General features: G+C 46.0%; 1 protein-coding gene across 1 annotated transcript; it reads right to left on the bottom strand.

Moving 5' to 3' along the window:
• Nucleotides 1–1,164: 1,164 nt before the first annotated feature.
• LOC111840240 (kinesin-1 heavy chain) lies at nt 1,165–19,162 on the bottom strand. Its single transcript, XM_023804877.2, has 26 exons — nt 18,770–19,162; nt 11,083–11,170; nt 10,726–10,799; nt 10,431–10,535; nt 10,288–10,336; nt 10,084–10,139; nt 9,829–9,916; nt 8,892–9,016; nt 7,913–8,017; nt 7,386–7,531; nt 7,056–7,204; nt 6,776–6,966; nt 6,412–6,480; nt 6,111–6,317; nt 5,687–5,830; nt 5,319–5,507; nt 4,705–4,822; nt 4,282–4,337; nt 4,060–4,169; nt 3,811–3,912; nt 3,498–3,558; nt 3,327–3,398; nt 2,937–3,041; nt 2,435–2,651; nt 1,908–2,037; nt 1,165–1,640 (listed from the first exon to the last, which is right to left on the bottom strand). The coding sequence occupies exons 1-26, from the start codon at nt 18,893–18,895 to the stop codon at nt 1,634–1,636; spliced, it is 2,889 nt and encodes a 962-aa protein (XP_023660645.1). The 5' UTR covers nt 18,896–19,162; the 3' UTR covers nt 1,165–1,633.
• Between the last annotated feature and the right edge of the window lie 1,069 nt (nt 19,163–20,231).

The raw sequence follows: 20,231 nt of genomic DNA, 5'->3' as shown, positions 1-20,231 counted from the left end.
CCCACAGCGTCAGGCTAAAGCCAGCTGTTAATAAATAACCGTTTACTCTATAGCGATGGAAGTATGTTGTTAAAGCAGAAGACAAACCGCTACTTTGCCACACGTTAAGCCCCTCCCTTCTGTGCCCTGACCCATCTGATTAGCCAATCAGAAGGCGAGGAATGCCACCGCAAAATAGTTGTCAAGTGTTGGAGAATCCAGAACCTTTAATGTCATATACAATAGGCAGGACATGACCCCATTAACCCTAAATGACAACAATCTGCATGCTGGGCAGACTCACCTAGGCAAAGGGACCAAAAATTGAGTAATAATAATAATAATAATCTAAAATAGGCATACTGTTAAAAACATGGTCATGTTTGGGCTTTAAGTCCAACAGGGAGGACAAAATAGAGTCAATGAACCCCAGTAACACTAAAATAAAAAAAAAAGTATAAAAATCAATATCTACACGAAGTTCAACAATCAAAAATGGTACGATCAGAGAGCCAAGTCTAAAATGGGTGGCGTTAACAAAAACAGATAATGGAGACCCTAAACCGCCCGCCCCCATCAGAGGGGAAACCGTCAGAAGGCGCACGATCAGAGGTCTAACACAGTCTGAATGAAACCACTTATTGACCTAAAGGCCGACTGATATCTGAGGGAGAACTACTCATTTACCGAGAAAGCAAATCATGCGGAATTATAAATGGGTTATGAGTGAGACAGGGCATCTTTTTCAATCTTTAGGCCCATCACTTGTATATGCCAGCAATGCATTTTAACCATTCTGTTATGATACAGTACATTCATTTACTGAATATACAGCAATAGGATATGATCACGTACAAGCAGCTTTCTGGATGGCGGAATCGCCTTCTCTCTTCTAGAATGCACTCTTACACTCCGCTTCTCTTCACTTCTCCAAATACTTCACTTAGCCCGTGTGTCGCGTTTACCGTCCGGCACACTGGCGTCATAGTGTTTTCATAACCCTCCCCCCCCCCCACCATTTTCAGGAAAACTTGTAGAGTATCATTTCAAACCACACAACAGGACAGTACTTTTTTCGAGCTACTATTAGAATAATTTTAACAAGCTTACCAAATCTATTCAGAGAACAGAATAAGTTCACAGGCGCTACCCCCTCCCGTCCCCGTCCCCCCCCCCACCCTCGCCGCCACCCCAAACTTCCCAGTCAAAAAAAAAAACAATATACATAATTTAGGCTACAACATTTCTTGTAGGATCCATTTCTTGCCATTTTTTTTTTCGAAAATCTGTAACGTACATTCATCTTGGCACAGTGAAAACTAATTTTAAGACATAGAGGACAAGAAACTGTAGTCAGAATGGAGCCACACGTAATTTTGCCGAAGGTTGCCTATGCTGATTGCACTCAGTGGAGTGGGAGTTTGATTCCGCCCCAACTGGAAATCAATTTCATTGGAGGGGGGAATCAGAGAACAACTGTACAGACCCGGTGTGTGTGTGTGTGTGTGTGCACGCGTGTGTGTATATATATATTTATATTTATATATATTCATAAACTCCGCCCATGAATCCGGGTGAGAGGAGCTGACTGCAGCGGAATGGTGGAATGACAGGTTTCCTAGGCGACGTCTGCATATTCCAAAGTGATCGTTTTTCAGCAGCTGAGGAAACAGGAGAGAGAGAGCGGGATTGTAGGGTGTGTTCCAGTGGGCAAAGCAACAAAGTAGCACCCACCACAGATTGGACAACTGCAACTTGCACTGCTATTGAATTCTATACCAAGTGCTGATGATGCTGGAGTTGGCCAACATCACATCACATAGCGAGTGCAGTGCAGTTCATACTTTCTTTAGTGAGCATGCATGCATGCAGACATTAACGCTCATTAAAAATGGGATGCGCTGCCAATTCCACTAAAGGGCACTCACGTCTTGTCCTGCTTGTTGCTGCCCCCCCCTCCACGGATCGCTACTGACTGGCTGTTCGGGTAGACGGCCCGGTTCATGTTGGGGTGGGTGGGAGATGCCACCGGGGGCTGCCCGGGGCGAATAGGTTTGGCTGTAAACAGAGAGGTGGCCAGGGATCAACAGTGAGCTAGTTATTCAGAACTATAACAATCATCATCATCATCATCATCATCATCATCCAGTGCTCAGGTGGTCCAATCAGACTGCTGCACATGATGAAGCGCAAAAAGTCATTTATACTAATGCAACCAAGCCATAAAGAGAAACAGGTCTGCACTGACCAATCTGGTTATGGCTAACACTGCTGGAATAGCGTCCTGGTTTTTGCTGTTCACTCCCTGTTCAGCTGCACCTGGCCCCAACCCTAATTAGAACTGTCTGTATCCTGTGGTCAGGCCCCGCCCGCCACCCCCCCCGCCCCCTAACTGCTAGAAACACTTCCTGTGTGAATCGCGACTGCCAGCAGAAGAGGAGGCGGTCCCGCTCACCGATCTGCGCGGAGTGCCCCCTCCTGGCCATGTTCTTGGCGCGCACGGCCTCCTTGATGCGGTCCACCTCCTGCTGGTAGCGCTTGCGGTCGCGCGCCGCGTTCTCCTTGGCCTCCTTCAGGGCCGACTCCAGCGCCTTGACCCGCTCCGCCGTGGCGCGCAGACGCTTCTCCAGCTTGGGCAGCTCGCAGCGCAGGTCCGCGTTGTCCCGCACCAGCTGCTCGCCGACACACAAGAAGGCCGGTCAGATACTGCCCACGACGGCACTCGGGCTCCAGACTGAACCGCAACACCACCAGGTTGCTAAATTAAGAAACTAAATACTCTCATTCACTCAGGACAAGATTTCTTTAAAACGTTTTGCTTCTTGGTGCCGTAAAATCATTATAAGACTTTAAAATGTGGATTATTGATTAAGTTAGACCCAGTTTCCTTGTGTCCATGTCGCACCCAAACACACACAGCGACTCCACAGCAGAATGGATCCATGCTGGCTCTGTACCTGCTTGTGGACCTTGGTGAGCTGCTCCAGGTTGTTCTCCAAGAAGGAGATTTTCTGTTTCTGGGCTGCGCTGCCACCCGTGTCATCAGAATCCATCTCTGCACTCTGCAAGGCACAAAAGCGTGTGGTGCTTCCATCAGTCAGAGTCTTTTCATTGACGTGAACCAACGGCTACGGGTGGGACCAGTCAGAATTCTAGGAACTCCTTAAAACTCAGACCGTTCAGCGTGAACCTCAAAACTAACGTGATAAGGACAAAAAAAATATACAACAGACGTCTGTCGTTCTTTATGCTAAGGCTTTCCAAATCCTTAATAAATGAACAGATTAGATTAAACGCATTTTTCACACTTATTTTTAGTTATATCAGCCCAGGAGCGATATAGCTACCTTCTTGACCCTGGTTGCCAGATCTTGGACAAAGAGTTTCCTGAGGTTGTGTAGCGTCTGCAGCTCCTTTGCCTAAGAAGAGGAAAACACAGACCCCAGGGGGTGTTTTAAGGTGAGGAGCTAATGCGAGGCAAACCACCATGAAATTCCCATGATACCCAGGCCCCTTACCACAGTCTCCTCAAGCCCCTTGAGGTCCTGCCTGGCTTGTTCCCTACGGTCCTGCATCACTCTGAAACAGCAACAACCACCCATGAATACCTTTCCACAAACACAGGCACGTTCATCCTGAGACGGCTGCCGGTCAACATACTATTAAGCTTAAATTTACAAGTAGCATCACAAAGGTTGTATCTAAGAGCGCTTGAGGTTTCCCTGTCGGGGTTATTATTTAAACGCAGCGTATTGATCATCCAATCAGGACAAAGCAAACAAGAGCGATGATCTCGAAGCGGCCAGGGGGGGGGGGGGGGACGGTACGCACGTCAGGTCATGCAGCTTGCGGCTCTTCTCCTGGTCGGTGGACTTGAGCTTCTCGTGCTCCACCCTCAGACGCTCCTGCTCCAGCATGATCTTCTGGTTCAGACTGGGGGGGGGGGGTTAAAGTGACACACTTAACAGGACGCCAGCGGTGGTAGCAAGCAGTGCATCATGGGAGTGGGGGGAGAGCATTAGGGGACGGCATGTGCGCGCGTATGGTGATATGCAGGGCGACAGCGTGGGGGGGTCGTACTCCTGCAGCTCCGTGATCAGCTTCTCCTTCGTATCCAGCTCATCCCGCAGGCTTCCCAGCTGCTTCTGGTGGGCCTCGCGGTGGCTCTGGATCTGACGCTCCACCGCCTCCTGCAGGACGGACAGAGACAAGGCACGACGGTGTCAGAAAGGCATTCCGCCACTCGTGCGAAACGTCAGCGTTAAACCCAGGAGTCACGCTTATAAAGATCCACCTGCATACCTTGACTTCATTAGCCGTCTGAATCTCATTCTCCTTCTCCATTGCGTGGACTTTCTCTGCGGAAACAAACCTAACTGTCATTTCTCTGCTATCAGAAAACCACAGAAATCTAGAAAGATTTTATTTTTTTTTATTTTTTTTTTAAATTGCAAGCAGACTAATATCTTAGACAAGAATTATTTTTTTTTTAGTCGGCTAAACAGTACAGGATTATGATGATTATTTTTTTATGTTTTTATATGACCAAAGTGTACTGCCTTCTGATAAAACCAAATGCTGCAGCATCGCTGGTGAAGATGGAATGCAGAATTAACCACGCCAAGGAGACCAAGAATCTTCAGCGGGAAGCATCATAAATCACCCACCACCCCAAAAACAACATGGGGGCAATGGACGAGTGGGGGGGGGGGGGGGGGGGCTCACCCTGGGCATTGAGCTTCACCAGCTCCTCATTCAAGGAGTCCACATTCTCCTCCAGCTGCCTCTTCTTCTGCTCCACGTTCTGCAGGTACTCCGTCAGAGACTTGATCTTCGCCTCGTGCTGTGGGGCGACGCACAGAAGATAAGGAGATCAGACAGACTTTACTGGTCCCAGGGGGACGGTCTTGTGTGTAATGCAGACAGGTATGTAGAGCGCAGATGGACACACATGTAGTGCAAAGAAAAGCCACAAAGACAGTAAACATACTGCAGAAAAGTGTACGTGGTACAAACTAACCAAGAGGTACATAATTCACAAACAAAACCCTGAAATACAGAATATCAAGGAATATTAATTAATTGCCAACTAATCAATTATCGAGAAACTGTAACGTTATTATTATTATTATTATTATAGTTGATGATGTTGTTGTTATAAAACCTTCTGGAAAAATCTCAACGCTGTCACCACACTGGACAGGAGTCCCAGACCTTGAGCACCACTTAGCCATTTGGCTCGACACACCACAAGCACTCACAGAAGTATTTCATCACAACATGATTTCAATCACAGAAGGGCACCCGCGCCGGGGGGGCGCCTCCCGGCAGGCCCCCACCTGGGAGATCCGCAGCTGGCAGGCGGCCAGCTCCTTCTCGTTCTCGTCCAGCTTCTGGTTGCTCTCGGTCTGGCAGCTCTCCAGCTGCTTGCAGCGCTTCACCATGGTCTTCACCTCCGACTTCATCTTGCTGATGTAGAGCCGGGCCACCGTGAACTCCTCGTCGATCAGCCCGCTGCCCTCATGTTGCTGTGGGGGGGGTAGAGAGAGTCAGTATCGCCCAGCAGGTTGGGGGGAATCATGTGACCTATGGGTTGAAGGCCATCTGAGGATGGACCAACATGGTTAAGCACACGTCATATCCAACCTCTCCAGTGACCAACGTGGTTAACTACAGCTGACATCATCATCAGGTGACGACGCCCTACCTTGATGTCATTGCTGCCCACCGCGATGCCGATTTCCGCCAAGTCTTTCAGCAGGGAAGCCATCATCTCCGTGACTCTCTTCTTCTGGTGGTTGGTCATCTCCTTCAGTTTCTGCAGCTCGGAGTCGATGGAGCTCAGGATCGACTGGAAGGGTCAGAGAAAAGCAGGCCATCAGACTCGACATTGAGCAAGAATACAGAAAAAACACACTTTGGCACAATCCCATGCTGCATGGCATCGACACAACACTAATCAATAAGTGATAAATCATAGTATCCAGACAGCAAGCAGACATCAGTTTATGTGCGGTTGTGTGATAAAGAGACTCTGAACACTACCAGCAAAGCGAAACTCTTCATTGGACCAGGCAGGCAGCCTGTGTGACAGAAACATCTCCAAGCCAATTGGTTGTCTTCACACTCACCGATTTCTGGTTGAGCTCCTCACTCAGCATCTCGAACTCCTTGGTCTTGTCTTCCACCTCCTGGCTCTTCTGGTCGTAGTTAACGGCCAGCTCCTCCAGGGCCTGCAACACCTCCTTCACCTCCTCCTTGGAGGCCTCGTTCTCTGCCTGGAGCCTGTTGAGCTCCGCCTGCAGGTTGTCATGGTCACGTCGCGTTGACGCCAACAGCTGCGGAGTCACACAGGCCAAGTCAAGTCACATTTCTGGAGGAAAAGGAAGAAGGTGCGTGACGTCCAGGCTCCCCTGCCCTCTGGGTACTCACCTCCTCCTGGTCCAGCATCTGCTGCTTCAGCTTCTCAGCCAGCTGACTCTGCTGGTTGATCTCATCGTCCTACGGAGAGGGGATGCACAGGACAGCCCTTAAATAACCGCACAGCTAACCATACAGCCAACTCACTGAATTCCTGACGCACCAATATTCTTTGAAACAGTCTTTAAAGGCAACGAAGAAAACGAAAAAATAACCTTAATCATCACTAGATTTCTTCTTGATATTTTATTCTCTTACAAATATAAAGCTACCGCTTATAATTTTAAAAACCAACATGATTATTTTAGCTGGAGCTGGGCTGATGCCCCAGTCCCCACACTGCCTTTTCCTGCCACATCTGACGTGATCCCCACACCTTGTCGTCCAGTTGCTTGTAGAGCTTGGCCAGCTCCTCCTCGCATTTCTCCTTCTCCGCGTCGGTGAGCCTGACCCCGGGCACGCCAGGGGAGGCCACCTGCTTGTCGTTGTTCACCACATTGTCCAAGGCCAGGACCTCCGCGCTGGCTTTCTCCTTGTCAAACTGTTCCTCCACTGGTACAGTTTCACCTACAGCAAGCGTGGTAAACAGTCAGCGCTTAGCTCCGGTGAAAACGTAACGCTTCTGAAACTGAATACGGCGTCTGCTCGGCCCTCACCATTGCGCCAGCGATTCAGCTCGTTCTCCAGCCATGTGATGGTGCTGCGCAGGGTCTTGTTCTTCTCCTTCTCCCTCTCGTACTTCTTCTTCCACTGCTCCGCGGTGAGCTCCACATTGACACACACGGTGTTCTTGATGGTCTTCGCTCTGAAACCCCGGAGAACCTTACTGGCAACTGGCAGCCTCGGAACATCGCGACAAAGTATAATGCAGACCGACTAACAACCAGAGGAACGTCATAGGCTATAAATGCGTGAACATGAAGCTAGCAGGCCGCCAAGTAGGAACACGATCATGGTTCTTTGTCCCTTAGAGGAACAGGTCTCACCTCTGTCCGAACATGAGCGTGGTCTTGGTCTCCGCCTCGTTGAAGGAGGACGGGGAGCAGCATATAACAATGGTGGTCCTGCAGTTACCCCCCAGAGAGTCCTGAAGGATCCTGGTCATCTTACTGTCTCTGTATGGAACATACGTCTGCAAGGGAACGGTTAACCAGTGGATGTTAACACGGCCTTCCAAGGCTTCATGAAAAGCCGCTGTGATGTCAGGGACACCAGAAACCTACGGTATGAAATATGCTCATTTTTCTAGAAAGACTCATGATCAGTGTTATCAGACTTTTTGCTAGAAACATCCATAACAGTCAAGATGAGCATAGTGATGCACAAACTATTACACTTTGAAAAACATTCCCTAAACAATATATGTAAGTATTCTAAGAGTTCACTCATATTACATTAACCCCTCTTATACTGGTTATTGGGCTTTATTCCCAAACTAACAGCCTGTCAATAAGCAGACTATTGGCACAGGGGCATCTTAAGCAATGAGTGCAGATCGCTATGAGTTACTCACGGTGCCTTCCGCCAAGGCCGAGATGACATTGCCAAGCGCGGAGAGCGACTTGTTGATGTTCTTCGCCTCGTCCAGTACTGCCCCCTCTGCTCCAGTCTTGCTGACCTGCACGCAGGCAGCCAATCGGCAAATCAGCTGAAAAACTGCAGCCTCGTTTGACAAACCGCATGAGGAAAATTCCCAGGGTGGCGCCCTATCAGGAAAGCCGATACTGCAGAGCCTGTGTCAAAGGGCCGACTTCATCAGGTTGCCAATACAAGGTGACCACAGACTATTAAACACCTGGAATAAGGTGGCTCCACGGGAACGACTAAATCTAAATCAGCTATGGGACAAGGACTCAGCCAACTTCTAATAAAGCTGGCTAATTATAATGGGCTTCCAGGAACACATTACTTTGTTGGACATTTCTATGTGTGCATGGAAGGGCAGACAGATAAGCAGGTTTTTAAAATAAAATTAAAAAAACCCAAAGCATACAGAAATGTGAAGCTTCAAGGATCTCAACTGAGGAAAATGAATTGGCTCAACAGCTATTAGAAGCATTTGGGAAACACAACACAAATGAGTCACACTCTGATGGAACAATCCATGTTCCTGCACACAGACCAGCAGCTCTGAGACACTCGTCAGCGATTCTCTCCCCTTCACACTGACAATGTCAAGTTCTGTAGACCTTTGGCATTGTCTCCCGACGTGCCAAGCAAAAGCAAGGCTAAACCACAACAAAGTGTCAGGTTTATTTCTCTATCTGGAACAATAACCTTGAAGGTTTAGGGAAATGCGATACTGACCTTTAAATATGCAAATGTGTACCAGTCTAACTGTATGTCATCTAAACTAGTAAACCGATAAACCAATGTGAAGACCTCAGATTTATCTGCTCTAGATCAGGAATGTGGCATCACTGCTGTTCACTGGGACAAAGGGGCTAGAACCGCCCATCGAGCGGCACTTTGGGGAAGCGGTGCGGACGCACCTTCTCGCTGCCGGCCAGATCCACCAGGAACAGCTTGCCGCTGAGCTTCTGCTCGGTCTGCGTGTTCTCCTGCTTTACGTTGATGAGGAAGATGCTGTGGCTGCGGGAGCTGTGCTCGTTCATGTCTGCAAGGTGGGGGGGGCATTTTCATATGTGCGTGTGTATGCAGTACTGTGCAAAAGTCTTAGGCAGTCAAAGGAGACGTTTAAAGCCATTTATCTGCATGGAAATTGTATATCTGCTCAGAACAAGAACACAATTTAACATTAGAACATATGCAAATTAAGAGTAACAATCAAAACGAAGACGAGTTTCACTTTTCACTTATTTCACAGCTCACTTAAATATTTAATCAGTTAAAAAGTCAATGAGGTGTCGATTAGCCAAACTTGGTATGCTAGAGGTCAGGAGTCAAAAAAAAAAAAAACATCAATGTATTTGGACGGTTGCTGCAATTACTGGGGTGAGTTTAGGAGAGGTTTTGAAATGGCTAAGCTGACATTTTGACAGACATAATATCATAGTTTTACACCAACATGAAGATCATTTAAACATCGTTTTCTTGGACTGACTAAGAGTCTTGCACAGTACTGTATATGGTTGCCTGATCTTTAGTCTTGTATGTAAGTGAAACCTATAACACACACATTGAAGGCTGCCTACCATCCCCCTAACAATCAGACTATCAATCATCTGAAACTTATTACACAGTAGATCACCTCCCCCTGCCACACCCATGCCAGCTTGGTAGGAGTGAGCGCTAGAATACATCTCCTTCAATGGCCGACAGCACAATGCCATCTTTTCACAATGGGGACCACAGGCTTGACTGAGGGGCGCAGCATGATTGGAAGGCGCAGTAAATGTCTTAAAGGCCCAGCCAAAGACAGAGTTTGGACAGAACATCTGGCCAATCAGCTGACACTGGGCTACTCACTCGTAACGGCAACGTGGCGGTTCGATTTTCCCTCGTCGATGGTGTCCATGACTTCCTCTGGGCTACAAACAAACCGCTCAGTACAGCCCTGGGTGGAGATAAGGTCTCAGTCAGGGTAAGATCATTCACATCCTGGAGAAACCCAGCCACAAGCCTTAAAGGGAACCGATTAGCTAAGCCAACATGTTACCTAACTGCTTCACATTTACACATTACCTGATATGCTGTCACAGAAATACAGCGACAACCACTTACCTTAACATATGGGACTCTGTTCTTGTCTTCATGCACTGATAAATTGGTCTTTGATACTGAAAGAGAGAGAGAAAACTGTAGTCCACCAAAAGAACAAAAATGGCAGCCCGTAAAATGAGCCAATGTGATCCACTATCATTTGTTTACAATCAGTGCTACTCAAGTATGTTACTTTAGTCAACCACTCTAGAACAAAGAGCTTACCATCCAGGAGGTCCCTAATCTTATCCAAGTAAATTTCAAAATAGGAAACCTGCAAAATAAAGTCTCCCATGAATACAACTGTACATCTTTAAAAGGGCAAAAGGACCCAGACTGCACACAGTAAACAAAGACGCAACGTCCACCTTGATGTGAAACTCCAGGTTCTCATCCATGGAATAAATGTAATTAAAAATGTCTTGGACTATTCTGGGGATGATTCCCATACCATCTGTGTCATGGAGGTTTCCCTATAAGCAAATGAAAAGAAGACATTCAAGTTGGGATGATGAATTTCTGGCATTATTTTTGCCAAACCCAAGAACCACATATGCAGGCCAATTCTGCCCCCCGTTCAATTTTGCTTGATCGATGCACAGCACGTAGTGTCTGTACATATGGCGTCGTAACTGAATATGAATACTAAAAAAAAAAACGTACCTCCATGGTGTGTGTTTTACCAGAAGATGTTTGTCCATAGGCAAAAATTGTTCCGTTATAACCTTCAAGAACATCTAAATGAAATTAAAAACACAAGGATAAGGAAACCGCTATTGCACACTACTTCAAATAGCTATAAATGCATGTAGAAAAACAACTTGCTTGTTGTAAAACTGCATTATAAAATAATGAAAGAAAAACCGCTATGTGCAGTTAACACGTCATCATGATAATGGAAATTTTCTTTTGATTCTCCCAAAGTCTATTCCGCTTTGATGACGTTGACTAGAACGTTAACTAGTGCTAACTTGCACTAAACTCTGAAGCAGCAAGGCCAGACTGCAAATCGCCCTTTACCTTTGACGATCCTCTGGGCACACGCGTTGTACACCTGCTCCTGTGTCGTGTTAGACTGGAAGACCCTGTCAAACACGTAGGGCTTGCCCTGCACACGGAACGAGAAAGGGGACAATGAGGCAGCTGTGAGTGATGGGTCTTCGCAAAGTGCCACAGTACAGGATACTAAACAATGAGACTCTTCATGCCCAATGGAAAAAAAAACACACACACACACACACACAAAAAGAAATTCAGTAAGGGATACAATTACCTAAATTAAATACAACACAAGTATCACATATCAAGCTTTAAGGCCAAGTTTTAAAGAGTTTGAACATTTAAGGTTAATGCCGGAAAACGATCTTGTGAAGAATAAAAAAATAAAATGTATCTACTGATATATATAATTAGGCTATAAAATGCAAAACCCAGGAACTCCTCAAGCATCCCCTGCAGGCCCTGACTGGGAGTGACACGGAGATCTGAGACACTGATGGAAAGTAAGAGTGACCAGGAGCCCAGGGTTACCTGGGTCCGGGGACATTCATGACCTGAAGCAAGACGCCACAAGGCTGCGTTTAATTACAGCTCCAATCAAACTTTCATTTGCAAATTGCTACATCGACGAAACAGGTTGTCGTCCTCTTATAATGGATATGCAAATAAATGCTAGACCTAGAACACACAGAGCAGCCTGGTCCCTGAGGGAATATGCCTAAGGTGTAAACCGAAATAAGCACTAACAGCTCACACAAGCGTTCACCCAGCCTGAGCTCTGAAGACCCGCTCCGTGACGACAGAACATTTTTACGTAACCAGCCTACAGCCCTCATAAAGTCACTCTCGATTTTGTGCCGGTTCTTGCATTCAGGGTTGTCTTGAGCACTGCTGTTGAAGCACATATTAACAGCTATGAAACGGTCCCATAGTTCTAAAGCACTCGAAGGCACATCAGCTGACATGATACAAGCAGGCAGATGATCCATAAATGTGACCATCTCAGAGGAACTCAATGTCTTGTTTTGTTACTGCTATTACTGTCCTCTAAGCAAAACCTAAAGGACTATCACATAATATTACAAAACAATAAAAAAAAACATATTCCTACTGGAACAATTCAGGTTTAATGCCTTCTCTGTGATGAAACAGCATGAATATACCAGGAAACCTTCTAATGTACCTATGTAAACATTCTCTGCAAGAAACCAGGACTGTAGTGCACTATCAATTGAATACTGGTTCAGTATAACTACAGATGATTATCTGCCTTCACAGCACAAAGCAAGTCAACACTTTTTGGCAGCATGAGAAGTCAGGGATGCCCAGATGTTCCCAAACCAGCTAGGACATATAATCCTTTGAGTATGTCCTGGGTCGGACGGCCAGCAGGATGATCCTGGAACAGCTCCCTTGGGAGATGACCCGGAAGCATCCTCATGAGATGTCTAAACAAGAGCCAGCTCTTCTTTTGATCAGAAGGGGTAGTTTGATTTCAAGGTCCCTCTGGATTTTCAAAGACCTCACCTGACAGTGAGCACAGTAAACTGCAGAGAAGCCTCATTTCGGTCGACCGTACTTGCATCTGTGTTATGTTGGTCATTGCCCTCAGCTCTTGACCACAGATAAAGAAAGGGACACAGCCTGACCAGTAAACCCTAAGTCTTATCTCAGGACTTCGCTCCTGCTTCAACCAAGATGAATTAAACAAAATGCATGTGTCACAGGGGAAGAAGACTAGAGTTCTAACGATTACTCGATTAAACTTGATTACTTGACTATAACAAAGCATCGATTAAAGTTTTCCTTCTCGAATACTCAGCAATATGGCGGATGGGAGGCGGGACATAGCAGATGAGGGTCCAAATAAAGAGCGAAAGCATCAGTTCTTAGAAGGTACATCACACTAAAAGTGAATGAGAATGCAGCCGTCTGTCGGTATTGCGAAGCGGAACTTAAATATTATCACAGCACGACTGCAATGCAAATACATTTTAAAAGACGACATGCAGGTTTGATGGACTCACCCAATAACGTGAGGGTAGACATTCGCCCCATTTAGCCGCGCAGAGTAGCCTAGCCTGCCTTTAACACCATATTGACTTAAAAAATTTAGCTTAATTTACTTTCTACGATTCCTGTACGTCAAAATATTTGCTGCTTAAACGAAGATTAGTCCAATCGCTTGGCTGCATCACTCTACATAATACGGTACATATAACCATTTTGGGTTAATTATTTTTTGCAAATGTATTGTGTGTTAGAACTGAATGATACTGGAAAAAGTTCACAGAGTGCGATGCGACGTCGACAAATAACTAGCTCTTGCTCGATATCGTCTCCGTAGAATACAAAACATTTCCATAAAGTGGAAGACAAACGGCTTTCCATGACCAGTTCTTGTTTTACTCCTTTTCACTTATTTTGTAAATTTCTCACATATGCGCCGCAACAACTACGAGCGAATCCACCAGCCAGGACAAGAATGATTACGATTGTCTAGGAGGGAGCTTGCTGAGTGCGGTGGGCAGCGTTGTCACCGAAGGCCATCGCTTTGTGTTTGTGGAATCAGCACGTTCACCCCATGTGTGCGCAAATCCCCCGGTTTCCTTTCATTGTCCAAAAATATGCAACAGTGAATTGGACTGCCTGAACTGACTGCATGCGAGACTGAGTGCGCATCAACTGCAATGTATATATTATATTGTAGTACAAACAATTACTCAATGAATTGGTAGATTGATTATTGATATAATCAATAATGGTGGCCATAAAGACGACAACTGCCGCTTGTCACATACTTTATACTCTGCCCCTTCCCTCAAACTTCTACAAGCGGAAGAGATGATCCCTTGGTCAGCAAGGACAATTCTTAGCAGTTCTCAGTCCTGTAGGTTACAGATCTGACTTCATTTTAATGATCTCCTAAATAACATCTGAAACACAAGCTACAGAGACTTATTCTGAAATAATTAAGGGCCACAACAGATTGGACACCAACACACTGTGCAGCCTGAATATAGTGTGTCACCAAAGATCAGCAGAAAGATGCTACTGCTGTTTATCAAGTCAATTTATTTAACCAAAACTGTCAGTAAAAAAAAAAACAAAAATCAGAAACTCTGGAGGGTCACCCCACTGAGATTTACACCCCAAGGTCAAGTCCCTCTGACATGTGTGGTTCACATCCCACTGGGAAGAATTTGCCCAGACACAGATTCCAAAAGTCCTCTTCTGTTAGCATTAGACCCAGACGTTCCCTAAGCGCCCAGACCTCTGCATCTGTTGTTCTATAAACAGACAATGCCAGACAAAGAAATGCGCCGCAAGCCACTCACTGCTCAAATAACAAGGCCCCCGCCTTTGCCCATCCAGGGCACTTCCTCTTCCTTGTTCTTATACCCATGGCACAGAATAAAATTTCAAGAAAACAGACACAATCTATGGCGACAAGAGGCGTAGAGAAGGTGACATTTTGCTCTCGAAAGCCTAAGAGAATCGGATGGGTGCTTAAAGCATGTGCTCTCAGTCAAGATACTATCACATAAGTCAGAAGTCCACAAGGACAAGGACTCCCATTCTCCTCAATAATGTTTAACCACCTTTGGAAGACTGGCTATGATAAGGAGAGGTGAACTGCAGGATCCCTAGGACACTGCCAGCCTTTGCAAACAAGGGGGGGGAACATTCATGTAGGAGTGTATGCGGAGTTTCTATACCATATGGCATTGTAGTCAAGAGGCTGGTTGAAGTTAAATTCATGCTGACTGAAAAATATCAAGAATAAAGAATTAAACTACCTCTGTTAGCATTATTGTAGAACAAAATAACCAAAAAACAATTTTAAAGATCAATATCGTTAGCTTAAAGCCCTGCCCCAAGGGTATTAATTTTATTTGATTTTTTTATCAGAAGAACAAGCAATAAACACACACAATAACAGCGTGATGACAGTCTTATGAGGGCTGGGTCAAGTGTGAAAGATCTCAGGCTTGTCTGTGTTGAAAGAGCCATAATAGCTTCACATGCTGGTTAAGGCAGCTGGGTGTGGAACTCAAACATCCTCGTATGTCTCTCCAGCAAACTGACAGCTGAAGAATAAAGTTATCTTTCACAGGAAGCCCACAGCCTACCTACCCAGACAAGGTTGTATGCTAAGGTGTAGCACTGTGGTGCCCAACTCCAGTCCTGGGGGGCCGAAGCCCTGTGTAGCTTAGTTCTTTCCCTGTTACACGATAAATGATTCAGCTCAAGAACTGTGTGGTAATTAGCACAAGGAGTTGAATCAGGTGTGTTAAAGGAGGGGAAACCCAAAAATGTGCAGGGATCCGGCCCCCCAGGACTGGAGTTGGACACCCCTGCCGTAGCACTTTGGTTTCAACTACCATTGCAGAATCATAGCTAAACGGAGTCATAAAATCTAAATCACCTGATGCTACAGTAGTGCCGACTATAACCGTGCCTTCTGGAAACTGCACCCCAGGGCTGACCTATCCAATTACAGCAGGCTTTCAGGGAGTTCTTGTGTCATTTATTTGCAATAGTTCCTGGATAATGTAATCATAGAGTAGGTGGAGTTCTCGTCAGGCCGACAGCGCTTCAAACTGTGGAAGCAGTTAATGAAAATATCCCAACGTGACTCAGCTGACAAGGCCCATAACATGTGTATCAAAGAGCACCATCCACACTCAGGAAACTAGACCGGATATATTTTTCACCAGACAAATGCACGGACATAATCAAGAAACTTGTAAGAAACTTGGAATTCCACCCTGTCAGCATAAAGACCGCAGCTTAAGTTTCAACTACTACAGTTAAACAGTAGCGGAGGAAGCTGGAGAGCTGGACAGTAAATATTTTTGGCCCTTCAGACCTGTGGAATCCGCAGCCTGGGACACCACATGGAATCTTCCACAACGCAGCCAAGGGAACGGAGGCAATCTCTAATGGGCGGATGCCAGCTGTGCTGCAGAGGTGCGTTGAGACTCCTATCAGTGTAATCCTTAGCAGCACCTCTCTCACTGCGACGGCCTTCATAGTTCAGCCTGACAGAGATTGCGACTGCATGTCAATTAATAACAGTGGAAAAAATCCTGGCATTTCCACCATTTGTTACATCAGGGCACTGCCATGTCTGTGCTATCAGCAATCTCATTAGCTTTTATGAGGAAATGGGCCTGTTAGGTGATCACACACACACATCACTTTCAAACAGCTGTCACACTTATTATAATGTAAACCAAAATAAAAGCAGCTAAAAGCCAGTCTTGTTTTTTCAGTATCCTCCGGACAAGTGCCCATTCCTTAAGTTATCATGGCAGCCCTGCTGTCTTTCTCCACGCAGTCTCCATTCACAGCCTGAGGCACAGAGTATGCATCCGTGCTTGTCTGCAGGATCACTGCCTCTCCCAAGCGCCAAAATGCCAGCCCCATGTCCTTGTCACAGAGCGCGTGTCCGAACATGCACAGCTGGTGTGTGGCCTATTACCAGGGGCTCCAGTGCAGACAGAAAACAACATATCAATATGGACCAGGATGCTTTAAAGGATGATTAAGATGACACTGAGCATTTCAAGCTTGTGTTCCACACTGACATAATGAAAGGTCACATTTCAAAGCTGAATCTTATGAACCGCCCAAAGGAAAGCACTGAGCTCTAATGGGGTTCACCGTACAGCAGAGAAAAATGTTACGAGTCTTCAATATCACAGCCACACAAGTGCTGTAATATGAGTGTTTAAACCACTTCATACTGGGCTTGGATTATATCAGTCATGGAAGGGGACCAGTGAAATGAAATGGCATTAAAAAATCTGTGACACGGGTCTGGCTTCTATAGTTTAGCAAGCAATAATAATAATAATTCTTGCTTTCCATTTCCTGGCATACAAATCACAGCGGGTATCTGGCAGCGTCATACATTTCCCAGCAAGCATTTCACCGACTTCTCCTGAAGTCATGGGAAGCCGAGGACTTGAAACCACAAGAGGATAGGGGTGACCCTGCCTTTTAATGCAACATATAATTATTTGGATGTTTTAAGAAGTTAAAGAATGAGACAGAATATGGTCAGTAATACTAAGAACAGCAGCTGTCAGCGGTGACCACATTGGTGGGCTGTACTGAGTCATTGTTCACTATCGGCCTTCCATTACTGAGAGATGTTGCTGTGCAATGTTAGCATTTAGCATTAATGAAAAACTGTCCTTGCAACGGCTGATCCTAAATCCTGAAAGCAAAACAAAGAAATGTGCATTTCTTCAGTGAGTGGTATATACATCATGTGTGTGTGTGTGTGTGTGTGTGTGTGTGTGTGTGTTTGGGGGGGGGGGGGGAGAGACAGGAAAATAATGTGACGACTGACACCGATTCGTAAAGAAGCCTCCTACATCATGCAGTCAGGCACACCTATTAAATCCAAACCGCAACCCATCTCAGACACTATTACACATCCTCCAGCTATACCTCCATTTCCTCCTTTCCCCAAACAGTCAGCTTCAGATTTTGCAAAGATCTGAAATGTCAGGTGCGGTACATACGAAAACAGTCTTTAATGTCGCGCTCACATCTGCTCGTACCATTATTATCTAAAATGATCCAGGTTGGTAACTGCAAACATCTCTTGGGTAAAGAAATAAATACGCATCTAGAGAATTCCCGGTCATTGAAAACAAAACGCGGGTGACTGATCCAGTTCTCCCTTGCGCCAGCCATGTAGCCAGGGCAGTGCGGATGCACTCCGTCCACACCCTATAGTCAAAATATGCACCGCGTCGGGCACGATGACACCTGTCTGTTTACCGTGGAGCCTGAGAAATTGCTTTTCGTTGCTAACCTGAAAACGCGGATGTCGGTTTAAAGCCCAGTCCAAGGGTGTGGTTAAAGACGCGCATACGGACAGTCTGCAGCCATGCAAATAGCCTGCAGTCGGGTGGATACCAATTAAGAGCTTGTATTTTACAGTAGTCAGCCATCGTATATCAAATCTGCCCTCTCAGAAGATGGTTTTAATTATCAAGTCAACGACAGATCGCCACAAGGTGAATGTTCAATCACTCATCCGGCCGAAATATAACAATTACATTACCAATACCGTTAGGTAAGGTACGATAGAGCCGCACACGCACGATTATGATTGATCTTTCTTTTGCATACTGTCAAGACGCAGGCCGTGATAAACCCTGGGTACCTCGACCTTGCATAAATACAACGACGTAATATATATAAATATATCCAGGTGAACATTTTTAGATATCGCCCTACTAGCCAATCCAAGTCATAAAACCAGCCTTAGAGCTGGAAACCAGCTGGGAAGTCACTGTGCCTGTAACCCCCCGTTTGGTTTTGCAGAAGGGTCACATTTGCAATTATACTTCAATATAATAACAGGAGCGTCTATTCAGGCGAGGCTACCCGGTAGCCGACTAGCCAGCCGGCGAGCTGTGCGAGCGGCGGCCATCAAGGTGTTTCCCGTTAAATCTCGAACAAGCAATATAAGCGGGAATAAGCACAAAGCCGGTGTGGGAATAAAAAGTAAAAGAGGCGGAATGCTATAGAGAATATGTGCGGCAGGTGTCCCGGGTGAGCAGACGACAGCCAGGGTTAGCACCGCGCCAGGGCTAGGCTAAGCTAAGCTAGCGAGTCACTTCGCCCTCGCCAGCCTGTAGAGGTGAGGCGGAGACGCGGCGTCGCAGCAGCGCTCACTTACCCCGATGACAACATTGTCTTCACCTTGAAATTTCGGGATATATTTGTCCCCCCTTTCTACCTCGGCATTGTTCAGGGGCCTGAAGCGGCACATCACTTTAATCGTGCACTCCGCCGGGTCCGCCATCTTCCTCCCGTTTGGAATGAAAGCTCACAATAACGATGGTCGGCTGCTGGCGCTGAAACCGGCTCTGAGAACAGAAAACGGCAGCCGTAGGCCTGAAACGCTCGACAAACGTAGCGTAAGCAGTGGCCCGCCTGCTCCCTGTGTGACAAATGCAATGTTTTTTTCTAAAGGATGGTTAACAGTCGCTTCCTCTCCAACATGGCAGCCATGACACCGGCAGATCCTCCTCTCTGAGCCGCTGGCTTGGGACTCAGTGACGTCACCGCTGCGGACAACGCCGGTGTGAACCGACACGCCCGAACACGAGCCGAAACGCACCCGGAAAGACCCGAGTGAAGTCGTAGCACTGCCCGAACAAAACTCGGGAACAGCAGACGGGTCGGCCGGTTCACAGACAGCCTGTTTCCCGACACTAAGGAGATTTGTTAATTAATAATTAGTGATGGGGAAAATGAGACTTCGAGACCCACGGTGGGTGCGATTGTCGTCCGCTGTCAATCACCTACCGATATGACCTACCTCTCATTGGTTGGTTTACTGGTTCCTATTGGATTAATCCATTCAGTGGTTGACAACGCAGCTTAATCCCGCCTGTCAAGATTTTATTTCCCTATGAATACCAATTGCATATGATTTATGAAGGCAATAGTATTTGTTCACCTCACTGGAGGATTTAGGAGTATTACTAATGTTACCCTTAATCCACATTTATGGCTAGACAAAATAGAAACACCGTTATTCATGTGTACTTATTTGTGCAGAAAATTACGATGCAAACTGTAGGAAACAGGGACCTAGGAATGTGGAAGAGAACGATCAGAAAGAGGAATATGAATGGAACAGTAGAAATAGAAACAAACCGACAAAATGTTTTGAAATAATGCTTCTATCCGGGACAACGTGTGTGCTGGAAATACTTTTTATGCCAAGCGCCGGTTTAATTTCAACAATTTATATGTCATTGTTATTGAAAACAAAGCATATGCGAGTAAACTGAAATTCATGCACTGTTCGTTGAAAACTGTCTCGAAGCTTTCCACTTCATCACACAATAGTCCAAGTATATTCCATGCAACTTCACACATGTCAGATCAACCTGTGCAAACATTTGGAATCGGCACGTCATAAAATAAATGTGTTTTTTTTTTGGCGAAAAATAACATTCTTCAGATGTCCCTGACTTAGTTTCAGCATTAATGATAAATGTGTGTCATTAGACTAGCAAATGACCTTTAATTCCAACAGATAGAGATAAAGGCTCTATGTCTCATAAAATCCACCACTGTCGGCCTGTATAGAGTTTTTCTCTGGTTTTATCCCATGTCAGTAGTAGGAT

Source organism: Paramormyrops kingsleyae, chromosome 4, assembly GCF_048594095.1.
Source record: "Paramormyrops kingsleyae isolate MSU_618 chromosome 4, PKINGS_0.4, whole genome shotgun sequence".
NCBI lineage: Eukaryota > Metazoa > Chordata > Actinopteri > Osteoglossiformes > Mormyridae > Paramormyrops > Paramormyrops kingsleyae.
Note: the sequence above shows the minus strand (reverse complement) of the source record. Positions and strands in the feature narration are given on the sequence as shown.

Excerpts from the sequence above, each read along its gene's own strand:
- LOC111840240 (XM_023804877.2), bottom strand. The coding sequence starts at position 18,895 with ATGGCGGACCCGGCGGAGTGCACGATTAAAGTGATGTGCCGCTTCAGG. Across the intron at positions 3,559-3,810 it reads CGCAAGCTGCATGACCTGAC|AGTGATGCAGGACCGTAGGG; the intron begins GTGCGTACCGTC and ends TTGCTGTTTCAG. Across the intron at positions 2,652-2,936 it reads TCACCAAGGTCCACAAGCAG|CTGGTGCGGGACAACGCGGA; the intron begins GTACAGAGCCAG and ends GTCGGCGAGCAG.